Source organism: Kogia breviceps, chromosome 16 (genome assembly GCF_026419965.1).
Source record: "Kogia breviceps isolate mKogBre1 chromosome 16, mKogBre1 haplotype 1, whole genome shotgun sequence".
Classification (NCBI taxonomy): Eukaryota; Metazoa; Chordata; class Mammalia; order Artiodactyla; family Physeteridae; genus Kogia; species Kogia breviceps.
Genome location: NC_081325.1, coordinates 69,684,671 through 69,704,397, shown reverse-complemented (window position 1 = coordinate 69,704,397; position 19,727 = coordinate 69,684,671). Strand labels below are relative to the sequence as shown.

At 39.4% G+C, this 19,727-nt stretch overlaps 1 protein-coding gene across 6 annotated transcripts in view; it reads left to right on the top strand.

Moving 5' to 3' along the window:
* NALCN (sodium leak channel, non-selective) overlaps nucleotides 1-19,727 on the top strand; it is a 274,410-nt gene that overhangs the window by 239,164 nt on the left and 15,519 nt on the right. For 5 of the 6 annotated variants that reach the window (XM_059042399.2, XM_067016967.1, XM_067016968.1 and 2 more), the window contains 9 exons: nucleotides 6,238-6,358; nucleotides 6,443-6,541; nucleotides 11,786-11,879; nucleotides 12,391-12,497; nucleotides 12,701-12,775; nucleotides 13,473-13,592; nucleotides 17,555-17,623; nucleotides 18,566-18,714; nucleotides 19,560-19,653. In XM_059042399.2, coding sequence (XP_058898382.1) covers nucleotides 6,238-6,358; nucleotides 6,443-6,541; nucleotides 11,786-11,879; nucleotides 12,391-12,497; nucleotides 12,701-12,775; nucleotides 13,473-13,592; nucleotides 17,555-17,623; nucleotides 18,566-18,714; nucleotides 19,560-19,653 — 928 coding nt within the window. The remainder of the gene's footprint in view (nucleotides 1-6,237; nucleotides 6,359-6,442; nucleotides 6,542-11,785; nucleotides 11,880-12,390; nucleotides 12,498-12,700; nucleotides 12,776-13,472; nucleotides 13,593-17,554; nucleotides 17,624-18,565; nucleotides 18,715-19,559; nucleotides 19,654-19,727) is intronic. The other variant, XM_067016966.1, reaches the window with a different exon arrangement.

The window sequence follows — 19,727 nt, the reverse complement described above, 5'->3', positions numbered from 1 at the left end:
ATGGCATGAAACTAAAAGTAGTTCTGCTAGAATTACTTCAAATAATTTTAAGTAATGCAAGGCAAAGCACTGAATTACAATAGGATGCAAAAATAAAAGAAATACGATAAATAAGAGAGGAAGCGGTACACTGAGTCCCAGGGTTGCTTCATGAACCTCATGAAATGTCACTGCAGTATCGTTCTAATACTTTAAAGCATGTATCTGGACTCACATAGCTTTAAAAATTAGTGAGGCTTACAAAAAAAGTGAAATAATGCCATTTGCAGCAACATGAATGGACCTAGAGTTTATCATACTAAGTGAAGTAAGTCAGACAAAGACAAATATCATATATTGCTCATATGTGGAATCTAAAAAAAATCGATACAAATGAACTTATTTTAAAAACAGAAAAAGGCTCACAGATATAGAAAACAAACTTATGGTTACCAAAGGGGAAAGGGGGGGAGGGATAAATTAGGAGTATGGGATTAGCAGATACAAACTACTACATATAAAATAGATAAAAAATAAAATCCTACTGTATAGCACAGGGAACTGTATTCAATATCCAGTAATAAACCATAATGGAAAAGAATCTGAAAAAGAATTTTTATATATATATGAATTTATGTATACATAAATAAATATACATAAAAGAATTTATATATATACATATACACATGTATGTATATGTGTATATATATGCATATATAGCCGAAGCATGTATGTGTGTGTGTGTATATATAGCTGAAGAGTGTATGTGTGTGTGTATATATATAGCTGAAGCATGTATGTGTGTGTATATATAGCTGAAGCATGTGTGTGTGTGTGTGTGTGTGTGTGTGTATAGCTGAAGCATCTGTGTGTGTGTGTATATATAGCTGAAGCATGTATGTGTGTGTGTATATATGTATATAGCTGAAGCATGTATGTGTGTGTGTATATATATAGCTGAAGCATGTATGTGTGTGTGTGTGTGTGTGTGTGTATATGTGTAACTGAAGCACTTTGCTGTACACCTGAAACTAACAGAACATTGTAAATCAACTCTACTTCAATAAAAATAAATAAAATTTTTTAGAATAAAAATTAGTGAGGCTTAAAAGAAAAAAGATTTTCTATCAATTTTTAATCAAATCTTAATTCAACTTTTAAAGCAATTTTTCACAATTTTAATCAAATTAAAACTAAATTCATACTGACTTTATATCTTTAAGGAAGATCTGATGTCCTCGTAACAGTTGTAGAGAAGCCTAAATCATAAAACTATTTCAATTTTAAAACCCATTTACATTGAAGGATTTTGTTATTGAAACCCTGGAAGGGAATAATCAGTAACACAATTGATTTTATCTAACTGCCTCTTTAAAAAAATTTTTTTTAATAAGTTTTCAAAGCGTTTACATCAAAGCCAGAAGTATCTGGTACCTTCTTTCTCAACCATTTCCCTAATGACTATGAATGGAATCTCTCCATCTGCTTCACTGATGCATGGAGTGTTCCGTCAACTTCATTTGTCCTTTTAAATTGTTATCTGTTTTCTTTTTATTTCATTTTTACCTCTTAGAATAATGAGTGAACCACAGAAACTACTCTGCTTTTGTCACAATTGATGTTCTCTCCTAAATGTCAAAACTCTAAAAGGAATAGCATTTCACCCAGTTGTACCCTTAGGACTCGTTGTTACCTGCTTTGGCATTTCTCTAATATGAAATTCACTTTCATAAACAATTCAATACAATTTATATTGGTTTTCTTTTAATACCAAAGAACTCTGGAAAAAAGATTAATTTTGGAGGTGAGGCTTGAGCATGGGTAGAGAAGTATATAACACGTGGGAATATCTTTATCCCAGTGTTAACTAGAAAAGCAGTCCAATTTACATTATAATAAAAAATTAAAGAAGCATAAAATGTTAATTTTGTTGTGAGATTAAAACTCATTATTATACTGTAAATAATTTACTTATATCAGGACATCCATTTTTTTTCCAAAGTTTTTTGGAATTTTGTCTAAAGTCTCAAAGTTGAGGTCAAGGGGAGATTAAAGTATCTTGACATTCTAAAGAGGCCAACTAAACCAGTCCGCCTGATAGAGGAGGTGATTGGTGGCGGGGTGGGGGGGCGGACACTCTGGGTTAGTTGGTTTGTATTTGAAAAGCACACCCTGAAAAGGGCTCATCTCAAGGTGGGGAGGAGGACGAGGGTGGCATGAGGCCAGGAAGGGTGACTCAGGCATCTTACCGGGCGTCCAGAACAAAGTGCGTCCGGCGTCCGTATGTGGGACAGATGCTCAAGTGCCAAGTTCACAGAAGCTAGAAGCACAGTTCACACATGGAGTGTTTCCTGGGAACACCAAAATGAGCTCTGTGAAAGAACAACGGCTGCAGTGAGGAGAGCGCCAGTGGCCACAGTCCAGCAGAGTCAGACACACAAGATGGGATGTCTCTAACCCCAGCTGCATCTCACCCCTTCTTGTAAGACCCAGGCAGTCACCAAGAGGAGGGGTGCACCAGAGTGGCCGACCCTCTTTTTCCCTCCTCAGACCGCGGGTCAGGCTTGAGCTGCTGAGGGTGAGATCCTGGTGCAGGTTTGAATGGAGTGGGCAGTTTAGAATGAGGCTGACTATCTACCGAAAAGCTCTGGGCTCTCCCAACGTGTCAGGAAGGGAGTAGGTGCACTGGAAGGCAGCATTAGGAGGAGGGTACGCTGTTTCCGGTGGTACCCTGTGGCGTTCAACCTGCTCCATAAAACCAGCTCTCTAAGATTTTTAAATCAGCTAATTGAAATGTCATGTTTCATGTAAGCTACTATTAAGGACTTCAAGTTCAATGACATCTTAAAAGCGTAAGCAAACAGAGGGACATCACTTGAACGTTATCACAATAGCTTTTCCCATTTGTTCAGATAATTGTGACTTGGGTTAGTTTTGGCGAAATATAAATCTTTCATCAAATAAATGTCAACTGTAACCATGATAATTTCCACATTTTGTTTCTCTAATAATCTCATCAAGAGTTAGCAGCTGAAAATTCTGTAATTTTATATTGGCTAATTTATGATTAAGAAAATAACTTATATCTGGGAATTAGCCTAGAGGAATGCTCTGATAATTATAATTAGGACATAAATATGCACTAGCTAATTCAGGAGACAGTCTGGCTTCTGCATTCTCTCTTCAGATGAATACGTTCATTTTCTTCCGAATCACTCAGACTTGATGAGGTAAAAATTACCTTGGTAAAAAGGATTAAACAGACCATATATTATAAATATTGTGTGTTTTGTCTTAAGCAGAGGTCTGGGATTTAGGAAAAGGAAATGCATGGGAGAGAAATCAACAAAGCATTCAGTTTTACAATAAATATATTTACTAAGTGTTTACTCTTCACCAGGAATTACGCCGTCACTGGGAAGAAGCTATGGCCTCTGACCCCTAAGAGCTAGAAGTCCAATGGAGAACAGAAAATAAAATTTAAAATAATTTAATACAATATGCTGAAGTTTTAATGCTACATAGATAAGCCCCTAAACTCACTTGAAGTTCACCTGAAGCTTACCGCTAGGTAATTTCAAATTACACTGTGATACATTCTAGGCAGAAAGAGATCAGATTTCTTTTGTCGAATCTAAGGCTCAAACAATTTGGGTACACTCTCTAAGGAAAAGAATATAAAACTACTTTGCTTTTTTAAGTTCAACAGAAACATATGACAATGTGAACTCACTCCTGGGCCCCTTCCTGAGTCTTGGAAGGGACCTGTGTCAGGGAGGGGCCCCGAGGCTTGCCTTTACGTTTCTTTTGCTCCGTGACGTATCAGCCTCTGATTCTAGGGTACGGAGAGGCAAAGGGTTCAGTGGTACACGCAGGAGAGAGGCTCCTAATCCAAACTGTGACTGGACCAGGGAGAAGGACCTAGAGGAGGAGACACACCCAGTTAACTCTTGAAGGGTGAATAGGAATTAGGCAGGTGAAAGGGGGAGGAGCCACGGGCAGGTGAGAGTGAGGGGGGAGGCAGAGGTAAGATTGTTGCAGGATATGGAAACTCAAATTGCTGTTACCAAAGCACGAGGCAAAAAGCAGTCTGCATTCCAGAAAGTACTAGTTTCTGATCTCTTTAGATAGCAGAGCTGTGTAAGATACAGGGTACCATCTCGGACCATGTCATCCCCTGCATTTCCACAGCCCAGGGCAGAGGCTAGATTCCTCTCCTCCGTGGCACCCCCGTCTTCCCAGAGAAGCAGCTCTCCTTATCATGACCTGGGATCCCTGGCGCACTTGTCACTGGGAGGTAGAAAACTCAGATTGTGAGGTCAGAACTGATTCTTCATTTTTCTGAATTGTCTAGACAAGATTGTCATCTTTTAAAAATTAACCAGAAAAGATAACGTTTAAATAGCCTTCCAGATCCAGGGAGGACAACAGGAAAAATGACAATAATGGATTGTGTTTGGGATTTGTTGAAGTCCTCTGTAGTTATTGGTAAAGTTTCAAACTTTCCAGTTTTAGTATCATGAACAAAGCATAAACATATCCAATATGATTAAAACTGAGACTTTTAATGTGGTACATTCTTCCAGCAACTTAAGTCTATGATTCTCCATTTTACATTTCTTGCTTTAGTCTGAAAGTGTATTATTGTAACATATTCTAACTTCTAAAGGATGTAGAACCTGAGAATAGTTTGGGTTGCTGCAAAGTCAGCTAGAAAAAGCACTTTTACGTAAAGAAAATGGATGGGTAAGAAAGTTCAACATCGGATCTGAGAGCTGACTCACTTGGTTTTAAAAAAAATCCTTATTCAAGAAAACTGTGGCCTCTGTAGAATCCTTACAGAGTCTGTCTGCTGTAAAACATATTAAATTTAATTGAAACCCCCAAAAGGAAAGATTATTGGAAAAATCCAAGAGAATATGCTTGTCTTTCATACTTAAAAAATATAAATCAGAATCCCTAAATATTAATTTCTGAGTGGGGCTTTTTTACTATATAGAAAACATTTCTACCAATCAGCTTTAAACCTTTAAAAACAAGTCAGTCTCAGTTTTATGTTTCCTTATTAGATTCCCACATATTTAGTATTAAAAAAAACTTATAAAAGTATATCTCATGACAGTCTCTAGTTTTGAAAACCATAAAAAGTGGTAGAAAAATACTAAACTGGATTCCCCCTAGAATGTTGCCTCCTGTGAAGGTTAACTTCTGATAAATGTGCTAGCAAGAAAAAAAAATTATCAAAATATAATTCAGCTAGGCTTCAGTAGGTCTACTCTAGTCAATAATCCTGAGCTCAGGTCATCAAATTCAGGAAATGTGGTGATAGTCATGATTTTCCAGCATGTGGCTGTCTAAATCTTTTAATTATTTAAAATAGCCTCAGAAAAGGGGGATTAAAAAAAAAAAAAAAAAAAAACACTGAAATCTTCTTCTGTTAACAAATATGTTAGCTAAGACCTGTAATGACTAGGGGAGATGCAGTGTAGTAGAAAATGTTAGTGGAAAGAAAAACGTACACATGTGTCAGAAAAATAAGAAATGAGACATCCCCTGGCCCCCCAAAATAGAGGGTCCAAAATGTTTTAGAACTCAGGAGTTAACCGTGCGGTAGACAGCACGCTATACACTGGGGTCTACAAGAAGTATCTGTTGAGAACATTTGGAGTTAATGAGAGAAAATCACCCACCTGGGAGGGGGTGATCTGGAGACACATAGGGTATGTGTCCCCTCAGGAGCCTCTAAAGCATCACTCGGTCACAGCATGCTGTTCACGTAATGACACAGAATAAAATAAAGTGGCCAAATTCTACTCATTTTACACTTTCTGTTCTAACACCAGGATTTGTAATTCATGCCTTTAGGAAGGTTTTCTAATGTAAAACCATTTCAAAATTCACATCCAAACTCCAAGGCCCCTTTGTAAGAATCTCCTTCACAAGTTCTCACCAGAAAGTCCTCGGTATACTAATCAGGACCAGCCAGAAACGCTGCAGAACCTCTGGAGCTAGAAGTCGAGGGACATAGCATTTTATTGTTTTCGATTGAGAACGCCCCATCATTGCCTAACAATTAACTGCATAATTAATAAATTCTAACACATTGATGCATTCTTATGAGTTAGCAAACAAATGCCATCTAACCTACCTTCCAAGTGCCACCTATACTTTGCACCCAAGATTGGAAAGAGTTCTAGATATTGCCTTAGGGTGCTTCTCACTGGAATTCCACAGAACATTCTTCTTTCTGACTTGCAGGGCGAATCCTCGGAACTTTAATTTTGACAATGTGGGCAATGCTATGCTGGCACTGTTTGAAGTTCTCTCCCTGAAAGGCTGGGTGGAAGTGAGGGATGTTATTATTCATCGTGTGGGTCCGGTAAGCACGCACTGGAATCCTTTGAATGTTACCGCAGCTGCTTTCGTTGGCTTTGATGAATAACCGTATTTTTCATTTATACAGATGCATGGAATCTATATTCATGTTTTTGTATTCCTGGGTTGCATGATTGGACTGACCCTTTTTGTTGGAGTAGTTATTGCTAATTTCAATGAAAACAAGGTAAGAATTCTTGGTTTGAATTCCGCAGCGTTTATTCTTTCCTAGCCGCTCATTTTGAGTTCCCTTTTGCACACACGGCGTGAAGTCTCATTAAACTGTAAAGTGACCGGTGTAAATAATCTCTATAACTATTTTACAAGCTACCTCATTGCTGCCTTTCAGGCACATTATCTCAGAGCACAATTCTCTTGCTAAATTTCCTCTTTGGGTGTCATTAATTTGCCGAGGACTGAAAAGCGCATCTCCTATTGTTCCAATGGAAAGGATGTGCAGCAAGTTATTAGAATACAGTAGCTGAAACCGATGCACTGATTGCAGGTGATATGCCTTTTTTCACTAAGTGTAAATTGGATGCTTCTGTGTAACTCAGTAGGTGAACTCAGAATTTTGATGGGATGGGGGTGAGGGTTGCGGTAGAAATTGTAAAATCCTAATTCATAGGATAAAAAGATTTTTCTGATTTCGCATAAAAACTTTGCATACTTTATGAATTCGGGAAGCATGCTGAGTTCATGACAGCTCTAATGATCCGTGTGAGAGCTCACTCACAAATAGAAAACAGCAAGTGTCGTTTCCTGTCAAAAAGAGAGCGCGGGAGAAACTTGCGATGTCGGTCTTCTGGACGTGACGAGATGCCCTCTGTCGGGTAAGGGTCAGTCTTCCTCTGGCCTCACGCACTGAGGTCTGACACGCTCGTCTCTCTATTCTCACAACCCTGAAATGCACAGTTGAAGGAAAAGCAGGCGACAGAGGTAAAATCATTGCGTGGGGCTTATAAGGAGTGGAAGCTGGGGCCAGGATTCAGAAGTGGTGCCCATTACTGTCATTCAAGGGTATAAAAATGTCGCCCGCTGCTCTGCGTGGAACTGAAGCTGGATTTGCGTGCGCTGCGCCGTGCTGCCCCACGCCATCCATCGCCGGGCCCTTTAGTTTGCGTAGCTGCGCACGGGACTGTCTCGTTCACGCCCCCCCAGGCTCCAAGCGTGCGGCACCAGCCACTCAGCCAGTCGCCACCTTTGATGTGTGCCCAATGGGGATGCCATTTGGTTCGGCCTTTCAAAGGGTTCGGGCTGAAAATCCCCCTCTTTGGGCCCCAGCGCTACTCCAACGCACAGAAACATGGAATTTAGAGAGAGAAAGAAAAATGGAGATCATCTTGCCCGGCCCCCTGTTTTACTTGAACACGTTCATAAACGAGTTTCCTTAAGCCTAACAGTGTGTTCAACTTAACACCGCGCGGAAAGAGGAAGATGGGTCTTTCGAGATACCTTTGAGCCGTGTGCCGTGGGGCAGACCCTGGGAATTGCAGATCGCGGGCTGGGGCTAATCAGTCAGTTAGCAGAGTTTAGGTACCGCTTGCTCAGAACACCTTCCCAGGCCCTCTGAGCAGATCTGATTTCAGACGAATTCTGTCCTAAGGTGGCTCACAATTCAGCAGCATAAATGAAACAACATAAAACGTCCCATGACTGAAGGCAGGTGCATAATTAATTGCAGCTCTCGAACTTAGAGGAATGGCCGAAATAAGAACAACAGGAGGTCTGCTTACAATACTGGTCTAGTCCTATTTGGAAGGAGGAAAGAGGCCTCTTGGCCTGAGAAAGGGGAGCAGGGATGTTAGCTCAAAAGGGTGCTTAGGGAAAGGGGAGGAGTGGAAGAAATTGTGTAACAGACATTTAAAACGTGACCAGTTCACTGGAGATATAAATTTCTAAATTATGTGAACCTTTTAGGAAAGATTTTTTTCGGCAAGTTTCTTAGGCGGTCGTGCATGAGCTACTTCCTATATAACACATTTATTCATTGTTTAATTCACTTATTCAGCATATTTCTTTGAGCACTTACTTACTAGGTGCCAGGCGCTCTTGACCCCGAGGATGTAAGGAACTAAATACATAAACTAAAAACTAACCATATGAAGATTTCTACCCTCATGCAGCTCACATTCTAATGGTCATTCCATTATATAAATATATAAATAGATTTCCAAATATACAGGCAATGAGAGATCTAAAGATATGGACAATAGGTAAGCTTTGGAGGCAATGTTTTCACAATTCAGAATTATGCAAAATTATGTCTTCCCTAGAAAATGGAAGCCTGTTTTAAAAGTTCAAAGTCTATGCCAGTAATACATATTTTTAAATTTCTTCCCTACTATAAGATAATATGCTTGATTAATAAACTTAATTTCACAATAATAAACTTTCAGAGGTTTTCATATATTAATGGTCAGATGATACCACCATGCTTATTATTCTTTTGGATCCTTTCAGAGTTAAACCTTCTAAAATATCTAGATTTGTTTAGTAAAGGAATGATACTCATGTCTCTATGTTCAGAGAAAAGTATTTGTTTGCTATTAGTGAGAAAAAGTGGTTTAGCATTATTAATAGAGAAAAAATTAATTTAAAACAAAACTCATTATTAGGAATAAACAGTGTAATTAAAGAATGACAAAAGAAACTAATGACCACAAGAATATAGAATTCCTGAATCTCAAAATATACAAAGCAATATTTAACCAAATTATTTTAAAAAGCTAGCAAATCCAAAATCTGATGAAATATAGATAGTAATGTATTTCTCTAAGAAACTCATAAGTCAGAACAAAAAGAACATGTTAGATTTGACACAATGAAAACATTTGGTCCAATGGACATATAAAGGTCTCTGACTCTGACAGTTTGAGACTATGTATTACTTTCAAGTACAAAATGTATCATCTACAAAGTCATAAAACAATAATTACCGAAGAATTGATAATGTACACAACATGTTCTCTATCACAATTTTAAAACATAGCAAAAAATTCCCCATAATTTGGAAATATTAAGACAGCATTCTAAGCAATTTTTGAGTTACAGAAGAAATCAGAATAGAAAATCACAAAGCATTTAGATAAATCATATATAAAAATCACGTTAAAACTCACAAGGTATGGATAAATCTGTAATTAGATGGAAATTTATAGCTTTTAAGTGTACATGTTAGAGAAGAATCAAATAGTGATGATTAACCTGCCAAATACACAAATCAGTAAATTATAATCAGAGCAACAAAGTGAAATAGAAGAAAAAGGGAGGAAGAAAATAACAAAGATAAAAGAACAGAAAATTAGTGATATAGAAAACAAAGTAACTTATAGAAAAGCTCAAGAATGAGAAAAACTGGTTTGTTGAAATAAATTAGATTGGTAAGACTCTTACAGGGGTGAACATGAACAAAAATGTGGAAAACCCAGCAATGATAAGTATAATAGTGCCATCATTGTTACAGGGATAGAGAGTTAGGCTTACAGAATAGAACAGAAAAGCCCTAGGAGGGACCCATGTGTGTATGAAGCAGAAGTAGCACAAGTGAGTGGAGAAGATGAGACCATCCATAGTGGTGCTGGGATAATTCACTGATTGTCCAGATCTCAGAAATTAAACTGACATTTCTACCTTACAGCATACTGAAGAATGAATTCCAGGTGAATGAAAGACCCAGCTATGAAAAGCACATTTTAAACCATTTTTAAACCATGGAGAATGTGTTTTTGACCCTGGAGTGTTGTAGAGTTCTTGACATTAACCACAAAGTGAAATCCATAAAGAAAAAAATGTATAAGTCAGATTACATTAAAAGGAAAAGTTTCTGAATGACAAAAGACACACTAAGCAAAATTTTTTTTAAAAAAAGCGCAAGCTAAGACTAAGAAAATACTTACAACTCACATAACTGACAAAATATTAGTATCCAGAATATATGAAGAATTTCTACAAAACATCAAAAAGTAAATATGCAAATACAAAAATGAGCAAAGACTATGAACAGGCAATTCACAAAGGAACACATAGGAATCACCTTGTATACACATTGAAAATGTTTCGTCTCATTAATATTAAAACTAAATCAGATACATTTCACACCCATCAAATGACCAAATGAAAATGTCTGATAAAGTCAAGTATTGGCAAGAATATAAGGAAATGGGAACACTTGTAGAATGAAACTGATTTTCTTGGTTATTGCTCTTTGGATAGCACCTTGGAAATCTCTGGTAAGTGTGGAAATGTGTAAACTCCTAGAACCCAGCAGTTCCTTTCCTAGAGATTTACCACAGAGCAAGATGTTTACCATGAGACAGCACCTATGTGTTTATTGCAGCATCGTTTATAGTCCATAAACCTAAAATGATAACTTCTGACATATTTGTACAGTGGGATACTGTGTGATCAGTTAGGATAAACTAATCAGATCTAGTATCTAGTTGTATGGAAAATGTAATTTTCAATGAAGTTAAAAACAAACTGGGGACTTCCCTGGCGGTCCAGTGGTTAGGACTCTGTGTTTCCACTGCAGGGGTCTGGGTTCGATCCCTGGTTGAGGAACTAAAATCCTGCAAGCTGTGGGGCGTGGCAAAAAAAAAAAAAAAAAAAAGTAAAAAACAAACTGTGTAAATTCCCACATGTTGGATACCATTACAGAAATTTATAAAATTAAAAACAAACACATTCTTATAAATTTATATATGCATAAGCAGCAAAAGTCTGAAAACATAGTGAGGAGGATGTACCCCTGAAAGATAGTCAGCTCTGTGTCAGGAAAGGCAGGATGGGAGAGGGGAGGTGTTTTTTTTCCCAGTTTCTTAAATTATATTTCTGCCTTTGTACTATAATGTAATGAAATGTAATATATTCAAGTGCATTTTAATGATGCGCTCTATTATATAACAAAGAATATCTGATCTCGTTTAACTGATTGTCTCAGCACAAATTTCTTAAATCTGCAATTCTCTGACCTCATGCCACTTAAAACTAGTTCACGATCGCATGTAACAGAATGATTTCTAAAAAGACACAATAGCCTTAACCAGAAGCAGCAGCATTGATAAGCTATCATTTTGCTGCAGCTTTTTCTACTATGAAAGGAAACTAACCACTGTTAGAGTATCTCTTTTAGAAAATCTAGTCATGTAGAAAACCTTCCTTAGATTTTCCCAAACCTGAATATTATACATGTTCAAAGATGCCAACTGAAGGCTGCTGAATCTTCTCTGAACCCCCGGCCCTCTTTTCTGGGACTTCTCTCAGGACCACCTTTGAGAATTCTGACCCTGTTTATGGAACCACCGTGGTATAGGGAGAATAGCTTTGTTTTAACCCCACATTAGTCCTGTTTGTGTCAGCAGCCCATCTGCGACGTCCTTGGTGTGGAGCGCATGACCAAAGGTCTTTCTGTTTTCCTTTGTTTATTCAGGGGACGGCTCTGCTGACGGTAGATCAGAGAAGATGGGAAGATCTGAAGAGCCGCTTGAAGATAGCACAGCCTCTTCATCTGCCGCCTCGCCCGGGTATCAGAGATGCTCCGATTTGATTCATGTTGGGCACCAGTGCTCATGATTCCCCAGGAGTCTAAGATTTCAATTAAAATAATCATCATGAGGCCACTAGGCGATTGTGCAGAAGTTAATATAAAAACAGGCTCCAAACTACAGAGCTCTCCATAGGCTATTAAAGTCAACCACCCAAAGGCCGCGCTTCAGTGCTCTCAGGATAAGCCTTAATGAAAAAATGAATTGTTAAATAAATATATTTGTGCTTGCCTTTTAAACAGATGAGTGAAATGTATTAAACTGACAGAAATTGAATGATGTGAGTCTCCTTCCAATGCAGACGGTGTCATGCACCGTCGTTTTAAATATTCAGACCCAGCCATTCCTGCAAGACACTTCACAGTAGATTGAACTGTAGGAGAAAAAAAAAAACGTAATGGGTTTTAAGATGAGCATTAAAGAAAATGAAAGGCAAGAACGTAAATGTGACCGATGTCTCAAATGCCCTTGCCTAAACCTTTCTTTTCAGATAATGATGGTTTTAGAGCCAAGATGTACGACATAACTCAGCATCCATTTTTTAAGAGGACAATTGCATTACTCGTCCTGGCCCAGTCGGTGTTGCTGTCCGTCAAGGTACTTTATTTCACCCTAACACTCTGGGAATGAATTTTTTATTCATTAGTGGGTCCAAGAACAGTGCAAGCAGCTATGTCCACTCACAGTCTACATTTATAAAAAATTTAAATTCACAATCCTGTTCAGATGGGTGGAAGAGGGGAAAGTCTTTCTGTGTTGATGGAATGCAGGCACAGACGTGTGTGCTGTTTCTCTTACAGTGGGACGTCGAGGACCCGGTGACTGTTCCTTTGGCGACCATGTCGGTCGTTTTCACGTTCATCTTTGTTCTAGAGGTACAGTAATGAGTCACCTGGGGGCTGCAGGGGGCTGCAGGGAACATTTTAAAGCAAAACAGCGTCCTTCTTCGATGGCACTTCCTTTCACCTCTGCGTTCTGTTGCTTTTGAAGTCCTTTTTGCGGAACAGAATGCTCTTAGTATATTTCCTTTTCAGGCTGTTCTGCTTCTCTTGAACAAAGACTTCACTTTATATTTCCATTTTTCCAACTGCGAGAATTACTAACTGCTGTTGATGTTGTATCTGAATGTTGGCCCGTCTAGTTATGTGAGTTCAGATATTTACAGCAAACGGCACAAACCACTGTAATTCAGGGACTCAGATTACAATGTGGTGGCAGAGGGGTTTGGCCCAGACAAGTTTACTTTAATATGTGGTCCACGTCACATTGCTTTCCAGCACAATCTTGTTGGAAATGCAAGCAGATTTTTATTTTACCCTGTACCGGTTGATGTTTCCCAAAATCTATGGTCTTTTACTTGAGGAAGAAAAACGTCTTGCTATCAGAACTAGTTGTAAAAAAAGGAGAAAAGACTGGAGAATATAGATTTACATATATACACAGGTACATCAGTAATAAATTCTTCTCTTTGGGTTCCACATCCTTTAAAAAAATGATATGCCTCAGGTTAGTACATTTAAATATATGCAGAACACTCAGCCTCAGTTCACTGTCTTCATTGTTTTTCCCCAGGTTACAATGAAGCTCATAGCGATGTCACCTGCCGGCTTCTGGCAAAGCAGAAGAAATAGGTACGACCTTCTGGTGACGTCACTCGGCGTTGTCTGGGTGGTACTTCACTTTGCCCTCCTGGTAAGCGCATCACTAAAGTTTATTCTAGTTGGTAATTTCAGTTCGGGTAAGCCTGTTTCCAGTCTCATCTCACTCCAGGTCAGCCTACTCTCAAGGGTCAGGTTAACCTCCCTAAAATTCAGCCTTGACCATGACGGACCCTCGGACGTGCTTGCACCCACACGCACACACACATACATGGGCACGTGTGCACACACCCGCACTCTGCACACAGACAAAAGCTGGCCCATCAAAAGTCCTAGAGCCTGCAAGCCAGAAAGAGAAGGTCCTTCAAGATCCTCTGGTTTAACCCTCGTTTTCTCAAAGGATAGAAAACAAGAGAGACAGAGAGAGAGAGAGATGGAAACCGAGAGATGAAGAGACCTGCCTAAATTCACACACAAGCCAGAATCAGAGGACCTGAACCCAGTTCTCTGAGTGGAAGTGTAGCTTCCGTGCCACTACATTATAATTAGGGTTTCACAGTATGATTCTCTGATCCTTTCCTGCCTTATCTTCTCCCAGACACCCAGCTGCCGTTTCTCGAAAGCCATCATTCCCCATCTCAACACCTGAGTTCTCACTGCCTAAAGTGCATTCAGCCTCCCCACCTCCATTCAGCTCAGACTCTACGCCATAGGTGTACTTGATTGTGATCATGAGCTGTGTTGTCCAACAGAAATAAAATGTGGCCTGGATGGTATTTAAAATTTTCTGGGAGCCACATTTAAAATATAAAAGAGATATAAAAAAAGAAAGAGATGACATTAATTTAATAATACATTTTTAACCTACCATTTCCAAAATATTATCATTTCAACATGTCAGAAATGTAACAATTATGAAGGAGTGAGGCTACATCCTTTCTTTGGTATTCAATCTTTGAGTGCCTGTTTCACATTGACAGCACATCTTAATTGAGACTGGCCACATTTCAAGTGCTCACTGACCACATGTGGCTGCCATGGTGGACAGCACAGGTCCAGAAGACCTGCTTCCTAATCCAGCACTTCAATCAAGTTATTTGTCTTCAGTGATCTTTTGTTCCCTGCTCTGAACTGGGAATAAATTTTCATAATTTACCTAATCCATATGCACATTATGAAGATCAAGTGTCTGAACTTCTTCTAACTGTAAAGATTATACAAGCCCATAACACATTATTTTTTTTATATACAGCAGGTTCTTATTAGTTATCTATTTTATACATATTAGTGTATATATATCAATCCCAATCTCCCAGTTCATCCCACCACCCCCCCCATAACACATTATTATAAATACTTTCTTCTTTTCTTCTTTAGCCTTCCTTGATCCCACCCAAAAGTAATTGGGTGGGATTACTTTGCCCTGCTCTTCTGTCCAGTCTCCCATCCTCTCCAGTGTTAGAGTCATGCAGAAAAATAATCCCTAATGTTACTGACCCTGGCTAGCTCAGTCAGTAAAGCATGAGACTCTTAACCTCAAGGTCATGGGTTCCAGCCCCATGTTGGCCGCCAAATGGGTGCCAGATAAAAGCCAATACTCGAGATACAAGTGTTGGTAGGAAAGGAAAGGTTGCTTTAGTCAGGAGGCCAGCAATCTGGGGAGAAGGTGGACTCATGCCCCAAAGAACCAACTCCCCACTGCCAACCAGGGGGCGAGAGCTTTTAATTTTAAAGGGGAGTTTCAGGGTTGTCTAGGTTGAGGGAAGGGACTATGTGCAGAACAGCACTGTCAGCTCTGACAATCATCTTGAAATTGGTCATACAGTGATCTGAATATTATTTATAGCCCTTGAGGAGGAAGTAAAGGTCCTTGACTTTGTTTAATGGCTAAAATATTATTACTTTGTCTTGTTTGACTGCTTTCCTTTGCTTCTGCATTTTCTCACTTCTCCACTTAAATTTAGTCTTTGGCTAAAGTTTTTCTACAGACAGGAGGCAGGCTGGGGGGGGTGGGAGGTTCTGTCGTGGGAAGGCCCCATAGGGTCCTGCTCAGTTACACTAACACAGAGAACCCCTTTACACACCACAAAGGCTTTGCTTTAGGATGAAATTGCTGTGCTCAGGAAGATACTGAGTGTCCTTAAAACAGTTGTCACCCCAATTCATTTCCTTAAATGACAAATGATCCAGAGCACTAAAAAGCTGCAGGTCACCGTGCCAGCAATTGAGAAGAATGTAATGGGCAAAAAACAAAGACAGTCACTGATCTCATGAACCTCACAGCCTGGAATGTTCGATCGGTATTCATCAGATGCTCCCAGGTCAGTGAGAATTACAGCTATGGTGAGGGAGATGGAGAAACACGTGTCCCTGTGATGACACAGGAGAGTGCACGATGGCTTCATCAGAGAGATCCTGGAAGGCATCCCTGAGGGAGTGACGATTGGGATCAGTCTGTAGGGCGAGGGGAGAACATTCCAGGCAGCTGTCCCTATGATGGGAGGGTTCAGGAGGATCGACAGTATGACTGGAGTAGAAGGAGCGAGGGGAACATGGTACAACATCTGGTTGGGTAAGAAGGTGTCAGGGTGTCAGACCTCTCAAGAGCTTGTAGGTCCAGGTAGAGGATTAAGTCATCACCTCAGAAGCTGTGGGATGTCATCCCTTCCAGAATGCAAAGAGAGACGCTATCTACAATAGGCTTTGAGCTAACGTGGAAAGGAGGAGCAGCGAAGCCCATGTTTGTGTCTTTTTCCGGACAAGTTATAGCCAGAAGCTATTCGGTCCAAACAGGAGAATGAGTAATCTTCCTAATTCCGGGTGTCCCCAAAGAGGATGTCACATACCCGAAAGACCAGCTTTCCCCTTTGCCTGACTGCCTCTGCTCTTCACCAAGAACCTGGGGTCCTGAAAGGTCACTCCTTCTCCACTCCATTTTGAAGTGGACTGTTGTGAAAGAAGACGCTGTCCTTGTTCCCATCCAAAGGTGCTTCTGTGCAGACACGTTCATTTCTTTGCACCTCACCAAGGATCTTCCCCTCCTGGGGGCCATCTGTGACTGTTGTCATTTGACTAAGCAAGGCTCCCGGGGAATAATCACGCCTCGGCATCAGCTTAATGCCACTGTCGTTACTGCGCTTGTAGCCGGTGGGGTCTTTGTTCTCAGATGAAGCTTTCTTGGTCATAGAGCACGCCGAGTCATCTCTCTTTTTTTTTTAATCAATTTTTATTGGCGTAGAGTTGCTTTACAATACTGTGTTAGTCTCTACTGCACAGCAAAGTGGATCAGCTATACATATACATAGATCCCCTCTTTTTCGGATTTCCTTCCCGTTTTAGGTCACCACAGTGCATTAAGTAGAGTTCCCTGTGCTCTACAGTAGATTCTCATTAGATATCTATTTTATATATAGTATCAATAGGGTCTATGTATCAATCCCAATCTCCCAATTCCTCCTACCACCCCCCTTTCCCCCTTGGTATCCATACAAGAGCTATTACCGAGTCATCTCTCGCTGCCAATCACACACTTGAAGGAAGAGCTGGATGTGTTTCCGAGAGGGAGGACGTCTCTGAAATCAGCTCAGACTAATGTGCATGTGGCCGGCTTCAGCTTCCTTCAGAGAGAAGGAAGCTGAAACTGACCCCCGGGAATCTTTTCCGACACGAGCACCCCCTCTGGTTGTAAAAGGAAGCCAGGATTCTTTTATCTCCCGTGTCCCTTGACTTCTTCACTTGCTTTGTTATCCTAGGGTTTTCTCGCTCCTCAAAGGACCTGGTCACTATTTTGTGTAAAATAAGTTTTAAAATACAGAATTCAGCTGAGCAAAAGAGACGAAAGTTTCATTTAAGATTTGATTTTATAGCTAATATTTATTCATGAGTTTTGGCAGTGACCTTTTCAGCACCTTTTAAAGATACATTTCTTAGAGGAATTTTCACATTTTATTAAACTCATTATTCAGTAGACTTCACAGAAGACTTAGAATGAAAAATGGAACTGTAACAAGATTTTTCGTGCAAATTACAAGAGGCGCTCCTCTGTTTAAATTTCAGAACGCGTACACCTACATGATGGGCGCATGTGTGATTGTCTTCCGGTTTTTCTCTATCTGCGGGAAGCATGTAAGTACATTGTGAAGACGCTGTCATAGGTCGTGCGTACACTGAAGAAAGGGGTGATAACTAACTGACTTGAGCTGCCCTTCTGGGCCTCCAGGACTGGGGTTAACAAATTCCTAGACATCGTAAGTCAAAATGAGCAAATAATCAAATGAATCGGTAGCTTAACTGTCTTGTGATTGGTTTCCTGACATTGTTGTTGTTTTAGTTATTCTTCCAATTTGCTAAGTGAACTCAATCATCAACTAAAGATAACATGTCAGGCACAAAAGCAAAGACTAATGGTCTTTCTTAATGCTTCTTTATTTTTATTGTTTTTATTTTTAATAAAGTTAAATAATTTTACTGCAAAGAAGAATAACCTTTAACAAATATTCATGATCCTATGATTCCAGATTTATTGATGTTCTTTGTTAATGTTCAATACGTTCCACATACATTTTTCATAGCACTGTTTTCTTTTTTGTTACTAACTTTATTTCATGTATAGTCCATATAGCCACATAATCAGTATGGTAAATATTTGATGGTTATTTGGTATTTTACCATCGTTTCGTTTTGTTTTTATGACCGTCTGTTTGTGGAAGAATCCTGGGTCTGCTTGCTATTGGACAAAAATGTACAGCCTGTGTAATAAAGCATTAAGGAGGAAGAGAAGAGAAAAATAGAAGGCTTAAAATATTGTGGTGGAACTTTTATTAATTTGGCTAAAGAGGCTGAAGTTTGAAATACGAGCAGAATTTCTCTGTCTAATGATCTTTAATAATATTCAAATTTAATACCAAATAGGAAGCAACTTTCAAGTGATATCCTTGAGAATCACTTTTGTGCCTAACTGCGTAAATGTTACTTACTTTCCAGGTTCACCAGGGCTTAATGAAGTGAATGTTCCCTCCCCCTTCCTCTTTCCCCATCCCCGCCCCGCAATCCCTCACCTCCGTACAGGTAACGCTAAAGATGCTTCTCCTGACAGTGGTCGTCAGCATGTATAAAAGCTTCTTTATCATAGTGGGGATGTTCTTATTGCTGCTGTGTTATGCCTTTGCTGGAGTTGTCTTATTTGGTACTGTGAAATATGGAGAGAACATTAACAGGTTGGTATATATTTATCTTTCTAGTCAAATATTAAGCAAACGTTTTTAGGAATGAAATCATGAATATATATTTGCATGTTTTTTAGACAAAGATGGGGAGGGGGAAGCAATCGTTTGGAAATTAAAACAAAATAAAATGGCCGAATTTTAAATGACATTCTTCTCATTGAAACAGTATACATGCTTACTGTTAGAAAATTAGAAAATTCAGAAATAAAAGAAAACAAAAAGAATCCATAATTCCACCACCATGCAGGAATAACCACTTCTAATATCCTGGTGAATTCCAGCAATTCTCCTCTCCACATACTGCCAGAAATGATACATTATTTTGTTAAATTAAACAATTTTGAGATGGCTTTGTTTTTTTTAAGCAAAACATGGGAAGTTAGGACCCCCAAATGGTTATATGTGGAAAGCATTTTTCAAAGATTGTCTTAAATTTTGTGGAACCATTTCTGAGGTGTGTTTTTTTTTTTAAGTCCTCATACAAAAAATTAAATACAAATGTGTCTTGTGGCAGAGGTCACTTATTTGCTATATGGTGGCTCCATCTTTTATAGCATAATCCACATAAAAGAAGGAGTCACTTCTAATTGTCAAAGCTTGCTTTCTCAGCCACTCAACACGAATAGCAGTAAATTGCTGGCGCCATGCTGCGCTTGGGCTATCGCGACGGCTATGCTTGGAGGCAAGTGTGAATAAGACACAAATAAGAGGGCGTAACCTTGGGAAATGGTAACTTAGCAAAATCACATTCGCTCTAAAATCCACGTGTTTTGGTGGTGACAGCCCTTACATGACAGACCATATTACTCACATTCTGGTTTTTGTCCTTAAATTAGGCATGCAAACTTCTCTTCAGCCGGCAAAGCTATTACCGTACTGTTCCGAATTGTCACAGGAGAAGATTGGAACAAGATTATGCATGACTGCATGGTAAACGTCTCCTCAATCCCTCGCGATGCCTTGACTTAGAAGCGGATAAAACTCTTTGGTGATACTATATAGGC